This window comes from Schistocerca nitens, chromosome 8, assembly GCF_023898315.1.
Source record: "Schistocerca nitens isolate TAMUIC-IGC-003100 chromosome 8, iqSchNite1.1, whole genome shotgun sequence".
Taxonomy (NCBI): domain Eukaryota; kingdom Metazoa; phylum Arthropoda; class Insecta; order Orthoptera; family Acrididae; genus Schistocerca; species Schistocerca nitens.
In genome coordinates, this window is record NC_064621.1 from 601,313,340 (window position 1) to 601,331,907 (window position 18,568).

The 18,568-nt window shown below is 38.3% G+C and overlaps 1 protein-coding gene across 10 annotated transcripts in view; it reads right to left on the reverse strand.

The window, feature by feature from the left end:
- Positions 1-18,568, reverse strand: part of LOC126199221 (AT-rich interactive domain-containing protein 2) — a 323,635-nt gene that overhangs the window by 5,736 nt on the left and 299,331 nt on the right. For 8 of the 10 annotated variants that reach the window (XM_049936005.1, XM_049936012.1, XM_049936003.1 and 5 more), the window contains 2 exons: positions 17,260-17,328; positions 11,445-11,536 (listed from right to left, as the gene is read on the reverse strand). In XM_049936005.1, coding sequence (XP_049791962.1) covers positions 11,445-11,536; positions 17,260-17,328 — 161 coding nt within the window. The remainder of the gene's footprint in view (positions 1-11,444; positions 11,537-17,259; positions 17,329-18,568) is intronic. The other 2 variants (XM_049936013.1, XM_049936008.1) reach the window with 1 other exon arrangement.

Below are 18,568 nucleotides of genomic sequence, written 5' to 3' on the forward strand. Positions count from 1 at the left end.
TCTACCATCCAGTGAGCAAGATGTATGAGACAGGCGAAATACCTTCAGATTTCAAGAAGAATATAATAATTCCAATCCCAAAGAAAAAAGGTGTTGACAGATGTGAAAATTACCGAACTATCAGTTTAATAAGTCACAGCTGCAAAATACTAACGCGAATTCTTTACAGACGAATGGAAAAACTGGTAGAAGCTGACCTCGGGGAAGATCAGTTTGGATTCCGTAGAAATATTGGAACACGTGAGGCAATACTGACCCTATGACTTATCTTAGAAGCTAGATTGTAATTCTGTCAGAGACAGCAAAGGACCTGGAAGAGCAGCTGAATGGAATGGACAGTGTCTTGAAAGGAGGATATAAGATGAACATCAACAAAAGCAAAATGAGGATAATGGAATGTAGTCGAATTAAGTCGGGTGATGCTGAAGGAATTAGATTAGGAAATGAGACACTTAAAGTAGTAAAGAAGTTTTGCTATTTGGGGAGTAAAATAACTGATGATGGCCAAAGTAGAGAGGACATAAAATGTAGATTGGCAATGGCAAGGAAAGTGTTTCTGAAGAAGAGAAATTTGTTAACATCGAGTATAGATTTAAGTGTCAGGAAGTCGTTTCTGAAAGTATTTGTTTGGCATGTAGCCATGTATGGAATTGAAACATGGACAATAAATAGTTTGGACAAGAAGAGAATAGAAGCATCCGAAATGTGGTGCTACAGAAGAATGCTGAAGATTAGATGGGTAGATCACATAACTAATGAGGAGGTATTGAATAGGATTGGGGAGAAGAGGAGTTAGTGACTAGAAGGGATCGGTTGGTAGGACACATTCTGAGGCATCAAAGGATCACCAATTTAGTATTGGAGGGCAGCGTGGACGGTAAAAATCGTAGAGGGAGACCAAGAGATGAATACACTAAGCAGATTCAGAAGGATGTAGGTTGCAGTAGGTACTGGGAGATGAAGAAACTTGCACAGGATAGAGTAGCATGGAGAGCTCAGAACTGAAGACCACAACAACAACAACAACAACAACAACGTCATATACATACATAATAGGCATCAAAATACTCATTATGGGCTTGTTTAATGGTTCAAATGGCTCTGAGATCTATGGGACTTAACATCTGAGGTCATCAGTCCCCTAGGACTTTTTTATTATCCAATTTGGGTTATCTGAATATTTTACTACATTTACCCACTGACATAACTGGAACTGGTTAACTGCCTGGAAAGTAGAAATGTTTGACTTAATTTTGTTCATAATAATCAATGTCCTTGGAGAGCCTGCTATTGTGTCGCTCGTTATTTAAATAGACACACCACATAAGTTTCGTTCATTATTTAAATAATGAAACCCCACACCATTTACGTATTTATTCACGCGTAGAACGACGCTTCACAGAATTTGTTCGCTTTGCCAAGCGCCAATATTTAAGTACATATTTTGTGTGATTTTTGCATATGTGCTGAGCTGCGTTTCGTGCAATCTCGTCATCATTTTTTGGTTTTACACACACACACACACACACACACACACACACACACACAGTTTGTGTGTGAAACACAACACAAAATACTAATGTAAATATTTGCACTTGACAATGAGAATAAATTCTCGAAATGAATTTTGCTAAGCATGAAAAATATTTAACTAACACAGTCTTTCAATGTTTAAACCAGAAACATTTGAGCAACGCTAGGTGTCAACTAGTACTACAAGTGGCGAAACAACGAAAATACGTGAAATATGCTTTTGAGCTGTCATGATGAGAGCAACAATCATGAAGTTGCACATGCACAGTTGAGACTGAAAACTGCTGTGATTGGTCATTATTCGAACGAACCTAGTTACTCTCATCAGCCACCTTGCCAGGCAGAGGTTAGCAGTTGAAGGAAATAAAGCATGTATTGTTCCCAACTTTTATTGATTCAGATATTTTTGAGTAGAGGGTCGTGATGTCAAGAAACTTAAATGTGTAATGTTTGTAAACACTGCTTAAAGGACAATGCCACATCTGTGTCATTTGCTGACAATTATGTCATCTTTTTCTCCACAAACATTATTTCATAATGATATTAAACACAAAATATAATGCAAATTAACATTGTGAACACAGGAAATTTGATAGGAGTGATAAAAAATTCGTAAATGTTGGGAAAACGTTAATTATGGGAACATAAAAGTGGGGTTATACTGTAGTTCTACATTTTCCTCAATTAACTTTGTGAGCTGTTATACAAAAATGAAGTAATTTGAAGTGTGGGACACAATCGGAGATGCTGCAAGCTAGCCTACGGTGGCCACAGTCCTCCGTCTGCCAAATGATTAAAAAGTTGTAATCACCACACCCAAAAGGTGCCACATTTATTGATAGCGCACGGAAATATGACATTCCCTACTACAAGTCAGTACAATGAAACTGCAGTTTACACTTACTAGACATTCATAAAATGCCAAGGTATAAGGTACTGATTCCCAAGGTGAACAACATGATGAAATTTGCTGCCCACTCACCACACCCCTCCCCACATTAGTCTTAATTCTCAGCGTGCCTGGCGTCACAAGTTCATGCCTCCAAATCCTCCGAACAGCCTGCCTGGTGTCACAAGTTCATCCCTCCAAACCCTCCGAATTCTTCAAAATAAACAGTGCTGCGTCTGAGGATGACTAGCTGCTCGAGGAGTTTTCTTCGCAGATTGAGAAATCTCTGGTTCTGCTCAATCTTCCCAAAGCCTGTGATATTATGACTTCTGCTGGTACTATCTCCACAATGTGTCCAAGTGTTTTCACATATTATGGATGTATCCAAGAGTTTTCACATGCTATGGATTTCAATAAGAAAAATAATCTGAAACACAGATTGCAATACCTTGTTGGGTACAGGCTGCATGTAACAACTGCTAGTAATAACTAGGCTAAATAAAAGATTGCAATCACGATTCAGCCCATTTCTCCCTTAACAGTTGCTTCTGTTTGGAGTAATTTGCAGATGCTGTGTGCAGTTTACATTATGACCAGACAGAGTTTCTCAGGCGTGTCCTACTACTTCTCATTGCAAAGAACAATTGTTCATAAACACACATGGAACTGAACACTCATATTATGGTGGCCACCTGTCTGTGGAAAGGAGAAGATCTATCTTGAAGTACATGTCTATAGAATTCCAAGATGGTTTCATGTACTGGCATTTGTCTTCATATTTTCTATCATACTGCAGGTCCGTAATTTCTAGTTCTAGTTCCTGCAGGTCCGAAATTTCTAGTTCTAGATCAGATTAAATCAATATTCACTGAATATGGAGAGGGGAACAGATCAAAATCACTTTCTAGTGCCATCTGATCTTGGAAACATTGCTCAAACTCTTCCTGAAGAGGTATTAAAATATGTCAATAATGTTGAAAATCTTTGTTAACAACAGCATCTTGCACAGACAGTAATTCAGGAAAATGAGCTTGTTTCCTTTTCCCAGTTTTCATTTTGTATACCTAACATTTTGTTTTAAAAGGCAACATTCCTCGCACATGGGACTGAGATGTGAAGACATCATTGGCTTCCACATAACTGACGTATCATTGTTGCTATTAAGGTACGTTTACACTGGGATACATGTATCGCGACATGTATGAGCGACATGTCAATTTGACATGTCGCGATACATCACCTCATACAAAAATTCACGGAACTTGTATGCGGACCCTCGAGCTCATACATGTCGCGTATACATTTTGTATATCGCTTTTTGGCCATATACGCGACATGTATGAGCGACATTTTAAGAACTCACGCATGCGCAGTACTATCATTTCCTATCGTCTTGTCGCCTGCCGCTTATTTTGACGATTAGCGCATGCGTAGTACTAGGCTCTTTGGCGGCTGTTGGAGTTTTGGAGGTGCCGACTGTCGTTTGTTGTGTAGTTATTTGTGTATTGTGTCGCGTGTTGTGCCCGTGTGTAATACTTTAAAATTTGCCATGACTTCTTGGTCAAAACAAAATACACTGCATTTTATAGAGGCAGTACTTGATGTACCCTCGTCCGCTCGTTAAAAGTAATTGCCCTCGTAAAACGAAGATTTCATGACAAAACATTTGCATTGTCGCGCGATTGCTAATGCCAACGTCTCACACACGACTGTCGGCATTAGCATCCGTTGTCATCATTATCACGCGAGGCCGCCGGAATAATAGCAAAAAAATGATATACGTGCCAGATGCTTGAAAAAATTATATAATGTATTACATACTCTGATATATATATAACTTTTACCTTCACTTCTTGGGATAAAACTTGCACAATGGCCTCGCAAACACGAAGAATAATGTTGCATATGGCACTTTTTGATATTCTATGCAGATACATTAACGTCGAAAAGGAATCCCCAGTGGCCAAAAAACGGAGTGTTACTGCCAACTGATCCTCTGGTGGAATCGCTTCCCGAAAGTTTGTGTTGGTTTTGGACACAAGAAGAGCAACAAGAGATAACAAACCGCGGAAATCCTCCATACTCATCCTAACATAATTTCTAAAATATGGGCCATCCTCTAGCGTTCATTCCTGAACGAGCATTGCGTAAGCTCCGTGAGTAGCGCGTTTGCGAAGAAACTCTGTCTGCCACCATATACGCTTCCTCCGCCTTTTCTTCCTATCATCTTCCAAAAGAGCAAGTGTACAAGCACATAAAAATGTGAAATCTTCCAAAGCATCGTCGGAAGCCATCGCACAGTGATACAAATCAATCAGTGTAAACGCACGCTCATACATGTATGAAGTTGATACTTGTCAACTCATACAAGTCGCGATACATGTCGCAAAGTCGCATATACATGTATCTCATACATGTGCCGATACAAATCGCAGTGTAAACGCACCTTTAGATGGCACTGTGTCGAAGCTGACCCTCCCACTTTTCAAAGCTGGTGCCTCTCCCATGTTGTCAACATCGAACATCCCTTGCTCCCCACAACGCTGCACCTTCTCTGCTCGCAAATAGGAGCAACAGCAGTCACAAGTGCTCACACTCAAATTCTGCAGGTTGTTAAGAACCGATTTATAGCTAACAGCGATGATTTTGGTTGTCAAATAGTATTTGATGTTGATTTATATGGAATATTTAATTTCAGTATCAGATTATGTGCTCGTAACTTAAGACTGGAATAAGAGAGATGAGAAGAGAAGAGTAAGGTCCAGTCATCCATTGAAGTTTAGAAGGTATTTTACGAACAGAAGGAAAAATTAAAAAGAAAACAAACAAAGGAATTAAAAAGCTAATTTAATGCAGAAGGTACAAGGCCTCGGACCTATATTAGGCAAAATGAGGTTGCTGCACCAACATGTATATCCAGAGGTGTCTATTGGGATACACTTTTCAGCGCCACTGGCATAATGTGCCAAAAGATTATCCCACCTCGAGACTGGGAATTATCCTGGATTTACGTTTGAGATGAGCAATAGAGAGCTCAATCATAATAAGACAGATATCCTGAAATACAATCACACTGCAGCAAAACTTTTTTTGCATGGAAATATTTCTATAGATGGATTGATACACGTTCATTCATTCACTTTAAGACAGGATTACTAAGGGTATTTTATTTCACAATTAAACAGGGTGTATATGCGGACAGGGGGAAAAAAAAATCCCGGATTTTTCCAAATACACTTTTTCCCGTGTGAAAATACACATTTTCTGTGTTAAGTGACAGTATATTTAGTTTCTGAACCATAAAGCATATAAGTTGTTTGAATGGTTAAGGTTTTATACACCTGCGTAGAACTTGCCAGCACTTAAGAAAACGAAACCCAGGAGGAAGGGCATTTTGTAAAGACCTTTGATGTACAACAACATGTATGTGGCATATTTTTGTATTACAATACGCTGCTTACTTTCGCATTATGAAAGTATATATTCGAATTCCATCAAACATGGCATGTCAGTTTCCGAAGTATTAAAAGCGAGAATGCAATGTGCTTTCGTAAGCCCATAGCTCATGTCACATGTTCTCACCAGCCTATGCCAGCAGATATTCAGAGGATAGGACACATGATGTAGTCAGCCAATAGCAAAACACTGTTAAGTAGAGCAAACACACAACAAGAAAAAAATTAATGGTTTAAATTAATATACATAGTGTAGCTACAAGAAAAGCTAACCTTTCACATATAACATTGGTCTTTTCCGCGTGTGTTCCAGTTTAATATACATCAGATCAATGTGCCACTATGATTTTAAATAATCACATAAATGTCTGGTCTTCTCGGCTCGAAATTATTCTAAGTGGCTAGCCCCCACAATGTTAAGCTTTAAATGAGAATCAAACACACTATGATTTAAGACATTCAAAGCACATTCGCACTCGTAACATAACCTATCTTGTGTAAAATGAAATTTGTTTTGAAAGTAACGGTTTTCAATCCACCAATCGCATTATCTTCCCGCAACCTGTTAGAATTTGTTTCAGCAGTTGTCAGAGAGTGCCAGAAAATAGGCATGACTGTGCATGTGCAGCTACGATGACATAGGAAACCCATATGTTCGTATGTATATCGCATTAAGAGATTTTACATCATAAACAAAACAGGGCATCAGAGAGCACTCCAACAGCAGCGGAATTTTGTAAACCACACTAAAATGCATAATTCAGCTTAAAGTGCACATTCGTATGTCCATGTCCACAGAGAAGTAGGCCTCAACTTGATATTAAGCTTTTCAGTGTGGTTTTCGGAATGCAAATTTTCTTTGAGTACCAGTACCGTATTTTCTCACATTTGGTTCTTTATTATAGCATAACGCCATACGTGCCACAAGATAAAAATGTGCACTTGAAATTCAGCTAACAGTTGACACTATCCAACAGCGTTTCAAATAAACTGACTGCCTCTGCGAAAAAGACTAATAAAAGTCAATTTTTTTAGCAAATTGACAAAAATAATTTCACTGTTCTCCAAGGCAATTAATGCCCGACTGCCAAAAACCTGGAAATAAAATAAAGTGAGAAGACTGAGACTAATAACATATTTTAGCCTTCCATAATTATGCAAAGGTATTTTAATTCATTTGATAGCTCCTGCCCACAGAAATCTGTTTTGTTTTCATTTGACATGAGCGCTGTAAATGAAGACAAACAACAGACTCACTAAACGTAAACACATACACATGGAGGCTACACCCCTCCCTCCCCACTACAACTCAGACTCCTCTGCGCACCAGAAAAATTTTGCCAGGTAGCATCTGGCTGCTGGTTGCTACTGCCGATATAGCTAACAGTTGCCCTTCAAGTAGCCAGAAAAGGGAGAAGGTACTGCACATACGCGACTCAACTGCGCAAGCATGTAAGCTCACTGGCAACTGCTCAAACAAACCTAATGTAAACCAATGTAATGTCAAGCTCATTGGAAGCGGTTTGTCGTTATGAAGTATTGCGTAACCTTTGTCCTAAAGCATTTGACATATTTTGCTGTTAGCAGACGTTTATGTGTGCACTGTGGTTTATTGTTGTAAATGGCATATTTCCTTTGTTACCTAAGTTTTATTTTGGTTTTTTCCTCTCGTTTATATTTTACTGCTGCAGTAGTGGGATAAAGTAAAAAACATAAAGAAGAGTATCAGTTCATACCAGTCAAAACTAAAAAAATTTAACTGAAAACTAAAACGAAGAAAAATTCCCACAATTCTAAAAAAACTATCGGGTTTTTCCCAGTTTCCTCCCAGATGAAAAAAATTCCAAGTTTTTCCCAGATTTCCCGGTTGTCCCAAGGCATATACACCCTGAGAAACATTCACGATTACCCATTCACTAAAAGAAATGTTTTCATTGCAATCCTTTCCTCTATCTTTCAAGAGACTATATCATAACTGCACCACAACTTTTTTTACTTTGTGAGGATAATTAGTATTGTTTTATTGCACACTACAGTAAAATTTCTTTTTGAGGGTGTTAGCAACATCATACTGCCAAGGGGAAGAACCTCTGTGAAAAGGGCAGAACAACTCGGTGAAATAGGAGAAATTTGTCTAAGTATAATTAAATAGGAAATTACCAAAAATTTAAAAGATGTCAAGTTTGTATTGTTGACAAAATGGAGATTAAAGGGGTTAAAGAATTATCACATTCAAATTATAAGAATATTCAAGTTTTCCAAGTACTGAAAATATAATGCCACCTACAGGGGTTCGGCAAAAATATGGAAACAGTGTGAGAAATTCACACTTGAACATAACTGCAGATCCTAGCCATGGCTCTACAAGTTGCGCTATTGTATTTGACCATGGAGGGCATCTTCACAATGTCCTAAATACATCGCGAGTGTAAGTTGTGTTCAGGACAGTGTTCTGGGTAGTTGTGAATGGATTATATTGGAGCTACTGTATTTGAACACGGGCAAATTGTTGGTGTTCGTACAGTGAGTGCTTCCGTAACTAGGGTAGCTGAAATGTTTGGTGTTTCCAGTGATATCATATTAAAGATTTATATCACATCGGGGACAGCGGAAAAACATCATCGGCTGTCACACCATGGATGAAAGTGCTTTTTGAGTGATTGTGACAGATGGTTACGATGAAAAATAAGCCTCTTAACAAATGCAGAACCAGACGTTGGACTCGCAACCCCTGTCAGCACCAAATCGGCACAAAGACAGCTCTGAAGCAGTGATTGGCAGGGAAGGCTGGAATTCCAAAAACTATCCGTCAGTCATGCGCACACACTTTTTAACAGAAGAACTAGGTGCTGGAGCTATAAATCTGGGCTACAGAGCAGTGGAAAGAAGTTATTTGGTCGGATGAGTCTTGTCTCACTGTTTTCAACTCCCGGCCAAGTTTTAAGTCCAATGAGTAAAATATAGTGGGAGTACAGTGGCGATTTGGGCAGCGGTATCATGGTATTCCACGGACATCGTGGTTACTCTGCAAGATTACGTTACGGCCAAGGATTATGTGGCCATTTTGACTGATCAGGTCCATTCCGAGGTACAATGTTTATTCCAACATGGCAGATGTGTGTTGCAAGATGACAGGGTCACTGATCACACAGCTCATATCATCCAGAACTAGTTTTGCGAGCACGATGATTAGTTGTAACATCTCCACAGGCAACCCCAATCACCAGATATCAATATTATTGGGCCTTTGTGGTCTGCTTTGGAGAGCAGTGTGTGATCCTTGTCTACCTCCATCATTGTAACTTTTCACAATTTTGTATGTAGAATAGTGTAAGATTTTCCTTGAAAACCATACAAGACCTGTATTTAGCCTTTGCAAAATGACTGGAAACTGTTTTGAATGCCAAGGTTTTCATACACTTTATTATGCACGGCAAAGGATTGGAAAAGGGCACAGGTCATCCCCGTTTTCAAGAAGGGACGTCGAACAGATGTGCAGAACTATAGACCTATATCTCTAACGTCGATCAGTTATAGAAATTTGGAACACATATTATGTTCGAGTATAATGACTTTCCTGGAGACTAGAAATCTACTCTGTAGGAATCAGCATGGGTCTCAAAAAAGACGGTCGTGTGAAACCCAGCTCGCGCTATTCGTCCACGAGACTCAGAGGGCCATAGACACGGGTTCACAGGTAGATGCCGTGTTTCTTGACTTCCGCAAGGCGTTCGATACAGTTCCTCACAGCCGTTTAATGAACAAAGTAAGAGCATTTGGACTATCAGACCAATTGTGTGATTGGATTGAAGAGTTCCTAGATAACAGAACGCAGCATGTCATTCTCAATGGAGAGAAGTCTTCCGAAGTAAGAGTGATTTCAGGTGTGCCACAGGGGAGTGTCATGGGACCGTTGCTGTTCACAATATACATAAATGACCTGGTGGATGACATCGGAAGTTCACTCAGGCATTTTGCAGATGATGCTGTGGTGTATCGAGAGGTTGTAACAATGGAAAATTGTACTGAAATGCAGGAGGATCTGCAGCGAATTGACGCATGGTGCAGGGAATGGCAATTGAATCTCAATGTAGACAAGTGTAATGTGCTGCGAATACATAGAAAGATAGATCCCTTATCATTTAGCTACAAAATAGCAGGTCAGCAACTGGAAGCAGTTAATTCCATAAATTATCTGGGAGTACGCATTAGGAGTGATTTAAAATGGAATGATCATATAAAGTTGATCGTCGGTGAAGCAGATGCCAGACTGAGATTCATTGGAAGAATCCTAAGGGAATGCAATCCGAAAACAAAGGAAGTAGGTTACAGTACGCTTGTTCGCCCACTGCTTGAATACTGCTCAGCGGTGTGGGATCCGTACCAGATAGGGTTGATAGAAGAGATAGAGAAGATCCAACGGAGAGCAGCGCGCTTCGTTACAGGATCATTTAGTAATCGTGAAAGCGTTACGGAGATGACAGATAAACTCCAGTGGAAGACTCTGCAGGAGAGATGCTCAGTAGCTCGGTACGGGCTTTTGTTAAAGTTTCGAGAACATACCTTCACCGAAGAGTCCAGCAGTATATTGCTCCCTCCTACGTATATCTCGCGAAGAGACCATGAGGATAAAATCAGAGAGATTAGAGCCCACACAGAAGCATACAGATAATCCTTCTTTCCACGAACAATACGAGACTGGAATAGAAGGGAGAACCGATAGAGATACTCAGGGTACCCTCCGCCACACACCGTCAGGTGGCTTGCGGAATATGGATGTAGATGTAGATGTAGAATGCACTGTGTTTTTCATGTTTCAGTATTTTTGACCATCCGCTATATATGGTTATTAACACAAAACAGCACAAGTTAGTCATATGATTTACAGAAAGTATCTGTTATTTACTGTGAGATCAGAGATCTACATGGGGAGATACTTGGTGTTACATATCACTCCTACATATCCTGCAAATGAAAACCATAAAATGAATTATTATAGTAGTGAGCACAAATATTTTACAGATTTTTTAAATTTTATTATGTGTGAGGAGAAACGTGTTGAGGGACAGCGTATGTCCAAGATGGGATGAACTGTTAATGAAATGTAATTCTGATTCCACTACTCCTTGTACAAACTCGTGTATAGTGTTAGATATCCTGATATGACTTTTAATGTTATCTAAAGCATATCGCACAGGTTGCAGTCAATACATGGCTTGGATATACAAGATGTGTCCATGTATTTATTCAAGAAAACCAGAACTTGCAGTGTCCACTTACTGCTCGGAAACAGTGAGCAAGGATGAAATGCAATCTATCACCTTATCCAACCCAACAGCTGAATAACACAAGAGATTGAGAATAACAATATTAAATCTGTATAAGTAATTCACAACTAACCTAACCAAAACAAAACAACATACAGTGCCGGACTATACAAAAGTCCATTCTATACATGAACATCTGAGTACGTATCCAAAGTTATATCAATACTGATCTTGTGTATTGGATGACAATCTTTATTGGTACATTGATAGGACTGAAATGTAAACACTATTAATAATTACCTCCTTCCATTTGTAGAGTAGATGACTAGGTTCCGAAGAATGAGAGATGCAGTCAATCTTATGCTTTTTGTAACAGGACCCTCATTATCATCCTGTAAAATAAAATGATATTGCTTCAAATAAAATAGTTACTTAATATGTCATACATTATATGAATTTCTTGACTTTCTAGGAAGATTGCACTACATCAAAATTAAAGTTACACCTGTATCACAAGGCATAGATATTGCAATGTGACTCACTGTTTCAATATCTTGCTTTTAACCTCACTCTCCACAACAAAATACAGGGTGATTCAAAAAGAATACCACAACTTTAGGAATTTAAAACTCTGCAACGACAAAAGGCAGAGCTAAGCACTATCTGTCGGCGAATTAAGGGAGCTATAAAGTTTTATTTAGTTGTACATTTGTTCGCTTGAGGCGGTGTTGACTAGGCGACAGTGTCAGTTGATGCTAAGATGGCGACCGCTCAACAGAAAACTTTTTGTGTTATTGAGTACGGCAGAAGTGAATCGATGACAGTTGTTCAGCGTGCATTTCGAACGAAGTATGGTGTTAAACCTCCTGATAGGTGGTGTATTAAACGTTGGTATAAACAGTTTACAGAGAATGGGTGTTTGTGCAAAGGGAAAAGTTCTGGACAGCCGAGAACGAGTGATGAAAATGTAGCACGCATCCAGCAAGCATTTGTTCGCAGCCCAGGAAAATCGACTCGCAGAGCTAGCAGAGAGCTGCAAATCCCACAATTAACTGTATGGAGAGTCCTACGAAAAAGGTTAGTTATGAAACCTTATCGTCTGAAATTGGTTCAAGCACTGTCTGCAGCTGATAAGATTAAAAGAATCGATTTCTGTGATTTTATCCTTGCTCAAATGGAAACAGATGAATCTTTCGTTTCAAAGATTGTGTTTAGTGATGAAGCAACTTTCCACCCAGAGTGGTTATCCCGTACATCTGTTGTATGGTCCACTGCCTGATATGCTACAGAGAGTGTGGAACGAGTTGGAGTATCGGGTTGATATTGCCCGTGTGTCTGGAGGGGGCCATATTGAACTTCTCTGAACTTGTTTTTGAGTGAAAAAAAAACCTTTTTAAATACTCTTTGTAATGATGTATAACAGAAGGTTATATTATGTTTCTTTCATTAAATACACATTTTTAAAGTTGTGGTATTCTTTTTGAATCACCCTGTATAAATGTGATTACTTGTCTGTTTACAACAATACCAATATGGGAATCTGAAGAAACATACATACTTGTCTTCTTAGTTAAAATGAACAGTTTGAACACATTCTTTCAATTCTGAATTCATGACATAATCACAATTAAATACATGAAGTAGAAAGAACATTACCAGATACACAAAAACACCATAATCCCTCATACAGAACTACCACTCCTGACCAGCCAGAGAAAATTAACAAACACTGTGGTCTTCATTCAAGTTCAATAAAAGTAATGTATCAGTGCTAGCAACTTACAAGCAAGTGATACATGCAGTAATATTTATAATCAATGTCAATAATGGTATGAAGTGGAAAAGTAGAATGTCTTTGCAGGCAATTCTTTGTTAGTGGACATGACATTCCTGTAAGTATGAAAATAAATATTCTTGCTGTTCAGCAATAAACATACTCATGTATGTTATAATTCACATGATTATTGTTACTTATGCTGTTAATTAAATCTTCCTTCTGTGTGTTGTTGCTCAATGTCTTACTGATTTCCTGATCACTGGGCACCGAAGTTCTTAACCTGCAGGAGTCAGCAGTAGTGGTCCACAATTAACATTAAAATTCTACCAAAAACTATGATGTGTGTAGCATTTTAGTGATCATTACAGTACCCATCACTTATTAAGCTCATTTGTTTCTCAATATGAAAGGACATAATTCCAGATACATCAAGGGTGCTACCCGACTCTCCATTGAGAAAGTTTGTTAAAATAAAGAGTGAACTGAGAAGAATAATTAACAATGCTGCCACCCAAAACATTTGGGAACAATTACTGAAAATTAAAACATCAATGAGGCACTTCTACAGACATTTCTGCATTTTTCACTTCCGTGTATGACTTCTACTATCTTAGAGATGCTCAGTACAAAACACATGACGACCACCTATGTACGAAAATGGGCACATTGGAAAGCCCAATGGTGGAATAGAGTTTATCAGTTTTCAAACTGTGTGCCTATAACAAATAAATGTAATCCTTGTTAACGAATATACCGGGTGTTTCAAAAATGAATATCAGGGTTTCGAGGCTTTGTAGCATTTATGGCATTCAACTTACAATTATAAATAATACATCAAATAAAATGAGCAGGTCAAAGTTTTTCTTACAAGTGTGAGCACTATTTGTCACGTCACACATCGAGTCGATAGGAGAGATTTTCCCAAACATCAATCAGTGTGTTTCGTGTAATTGTTGAGACAACTGCTTCAATCCATTCCCGTAAGTTGGGTAGATCAGCTGGTAGTGGATGCACGTACACATGATCCTTTATGATCCCTGAAATGCCAGTCCAGTAGTTGAGTACAATGTCATTTAATCAATTACATACTGAGTTATGCCAGTGAGGCAGTTCTCCATTCACTGCCAAATAAAGTTCGGTCAATCAGCTTCTTCCAACTGAGGAAAAAGTCACAGTTCCGGTGTGTCAAGAAAAGAAACAACAGTTACAGTTGGTTCACTGGAAAAGAAAGAAAGAAAGAAAGAAAGAACCATAGACTTTCCTGGTGTCTTGTTGCACCTGTACTATCTTGTATGGATTTGCTGACCCCAGATGTGCACATTATGTGTGTTCACATCTCCATTTAGGTGAAACGTCAATTCATCAATAACGAGGACATGATCCAGAAAATCTTCGTTGTCATGCAGCAATACTTTGTTTGCAAAGTTGGCATGTAAACCGTAGTCTGTAGGCTTTAAGCTTGTAACAAGTTTACAAACAAATTTCTTTGTGTTGCTCTTTCATTTGATGGATTATTTACAATTGAAACTTGGATTAATAAATGGTACAAAGCCTTAAAACACTGATATTAACTTTGAATCACCCAGTATTTTGAACACTATAATGTACCAAGAAAATAACATGTTTCCATTTTTACACATATGTAGTAATATGAACGCATGTGTGTAGTATGTAACGCAAACATTGATAGAAAATTTAATGAAACCATCTTGCTACAAAATCATGGTACAGTACATCATTAGATTTTTAATAAACAAATAAATATTTATGTTACTGAAAACATAAATATGTGATGTTCCTCTTATACCATCATAAATTATTGTAACAAACGTACAACATTCAACACATTTTGCATGCAAATGGGAACAGCTGCAACACAGATTCTTATTACCGATAGTTACTCTCTACGGATACGCAAGAGCCACATGCAGGAAAGCACATTCGATATTCTACTTTACAAATATAAAAATAGTGTGTATGCAATAAATTACAATGTGTAACACATTAATAGGGAATAACTCATTAACTGTGTTCTAAGTGATAAGTGCATCAATATAATGCTGTCAAAATTCCCTGTCTGTGATAATGGGACAAAACAACCTATTCTGCATTTCATGTGCTCTTAGGAGCGAATAAAATTGTGGACAATACAGGGAGAAACTTTCTACACCTTACGCACTGCTGGTCAAGATGAAAGGTTGGTACAACTTGGGTATGGGGAAGAAACAACACATTGGTGCCCTTATGTGCAAAGCATCTTTCGGTACATTATCTTCTTCTACCATTAAACTGTTTGAATACAATATGGGAACATTAAAACATCATCTATAAAATGGTTTGCAACATAGCATCATGCCACAATACAAACTGCCATAAGAGGACCAATTTTCACTCAATCTTTATGACAAGCTTCGTAACCTAAAATATTCATTCGAGCAATTTTATCCAACTGATGTTGCAAGCAGTCGATTACGATACCTTTAATAGTTGTTAATCATACCACGTCACTGATTAAGAGCAAAACACATTTCTACACTCGAGCCCCTGAAGTTAATCCATGTTCTTTAACAAATGTCACAAATTCCAAAGCATTTCTCAGATACTTTAGAAACAGGAAGTGACACAGTTTGTTATGTTTCAAACAATAACACATCATTTAAAAGGCAGTAAGAGTATTTTTGTACTTTCAAATGACAAACAGAAGAGATCTAGTGACTAAAAACAATTGCAGTTACATAAATTTCTCATCCTGAAACTGGGCACTTTGCAAAACTCTTAAAACATCGATGTAAGTTGTAGCCAAAATTCTTTGCTATTTTACACAAGCAATACCTGCATACAGAAGCATGTGCAGCAATATACACACTGTGATTTCTTTATTTGTCTCAAAAATGTAGAAAATGGGTTCCTGTAACAGTAGTGATATACTCTGATAATGAGCTTCAAGTTATTCTGGATTTCTGACTGTATGTTGTGTGACAGGACAGTTTCATGGTACCCAACAATAAATTATCCAAATTTGAAATTTCTTGGCATATTAAAAATGTCTGCTGTACCAGAACTCCAACCACAGATGTCTATCTTATGTAGGCAATTGCTCTACTGGATGAGCTATAAGAGCATGTATCATAACCGACCTTCACAGCCTTGCTTTTCGCAGTACCTCATCTCCTACTTTCCAAACTTTGTCTTATATAACTTGCGGTACCATCAGTCCTAGAAGAAACAATACATGAGCTAGCCACAGCCTTCAAATTGTTTCCAGAATGAATTCTCTCTCTGCAGCGGAGTGTAAATTCATTCCGAGTCTTTAATACCCACACACAACACATGCACCCAATTTGGTACAGAAACCTATGATGAGGCATTATTAAACTGAACACAAACTTTACAATGGAGTTCAATTAATCAACACTAAAGTACTATCAACAACTACGCGAAAAAGTTATTTATGATGGATGGTATGGGGGAAGAGACAGGGGGCAGGGGGAGGGTGTTTCAGGAAATGGGAGCATCATACAGTGCCCCAGAGACAGTGACTTACTATCTATGTTGATTGTGGATTATCTAACTACAGCTTTTTGGGTTCCCACTACTAATAACTTACAGTCAGCTCACAAACAGAGAAGGTACATTAAAGTGTGAAAAGAAGGATTTCTAGTAGTAGCTGTTCAGACAACAGCTACTGGTTGTCAGTTTCTCAGGTGACACCAAAAAACATTGCACATTAGGATCAATGCAAGTGGGTGAAAACATAACCAAAACAGAAGGACTGTATCAAACTATCACTGAATAATCCCAACAATAATACAAGTGTACGCTGAAAGCAGTGCAATTATTTTAGGATGATCCACATTTCTTTTTTCAAAGTAGTTTGAGAGTACTTCCTCACCTACCTTAACTACACATCTTATACTACAAAACATTAAAACTTTCCGGAAAGTGTAGCTTCTTCAAATGAACTTATGTAAAATGTTTCTTTTTGACTTCTTCTGAATTCAAACTGCATTTACTATACTTTTATCATTCACAGTACACACACTGAAGCAACAAAAAATTGAGTGAAAATGACATTTCATTTCACTTCAAGCAAAATAAAGAACACTATGACACATTGCCTTTCTTTGGGAAGGTCTGGCAAGCACTTACAAGGAAGGGGAAACAAAGGCAGAATAATATTGCAGTAACAGACTGCACAAGCTACCATGCAAACTCAGAAATTTACGTGCGGAACACAAGGAAAGAAAGATGTTGGTGGCACAGGAAAGGTTTACAAAACAAGCATTCCACGAACAAACAGATTGGGATATTCAAGGTCACACACGGGAACAATCTTACCTGCTCGGCCGGACTCGGGCCGGGTCTGGTGGGAAGCGGGACAGCTGTAGGGCCCGATCTGACAGGCCTCTGTGGAGATACAAACAGAATGCACACTCAGCTGGAGGATAATGAGGCACCAACAGTTTGGAAACGTCTCCCGTGATGTAACATATCATGGGATGAGTAATAATTAATCAACTCACAGCTGAAATGAAGGTAATGAAACCCCCATGATTCTGGCAGGATTGAAACCAAATTAGGTAAATGGCTTCACAATGTAGCTGCACTTCACAGACCACTATAAATTTTGTGGCAAAGAACACACCTGTATCATCCTTCCTATTCCTAGCACAGATTGTATGTGGAAAGAAGGGGATGTCTACACACATCTGTCAGATTTATGATTCCTCTAATTTAAACATTGTGATCATTATGCACTATAAATGAGTGCGATTTATTATAGTGCATTCCTCCTCCAAGGGGCTGTATTCTTGAAATATTCAAAAGGAAGCCTTTTGGGACCTACAACCAATTTCTCCAAAGCAGGATTATCCCATACATCAGTGGTATCATCACCTGTAACTACACAAGCCCACAATGAACCGTGTAGTTCTTCCTCGAAGCTTCTGTACCTCTTCTGTTAATTGTATTTGGTGAGGATCCCAGACAGGGAATCAAATCTGAAGAATGAGAGGGATTAGAGTTTTGGCAGCTACAGCCTTCAAAGATTAATGAAATTTTCTACACATCTTAGCATAAAATTTGGTTTAATCGTCACTAGATTTCTGCATCAGCACCACCTTAAATGTCTTTTTGTACATATTTCAATAAACAATCCAATCGTCATATTTAGGTGCAGGGATTTGTGCTGCCACGTATACACTCTGCCTGGACTTCAACCAGACTGTGAACTACTCTCGGTCTCGCACCATTATTTATAAGCAAGTTTGACCCCCAATACCCACTATGCCTTTGATTTTCTATCACAGCCCAAACTGATATTCCATAAAATGCACCATTGTGCTTAAAACGAGGAAGCCCACCATTAATAGCATAAGATTTACTTATACTGAGTACCTTCTGCTAATATTCGCAATGTTTTTGTGTTTAACAAGAAATAACACTGCGGTTGAAAGAAAATACTACAGTGAACCCACTCTTTTACACTTTTCAGCGGACTTTAAAGAAATGATGTAAATTATGGAAAATGTAAATGGTGGGAAATTACTTATTACGCACATATATGACTTTTATATTTAAGGAAAACATTAGTAGTTCATACTTTTAGGTGAAAAAAATCCTGAATTACATTTTTTTTTTTTTAATT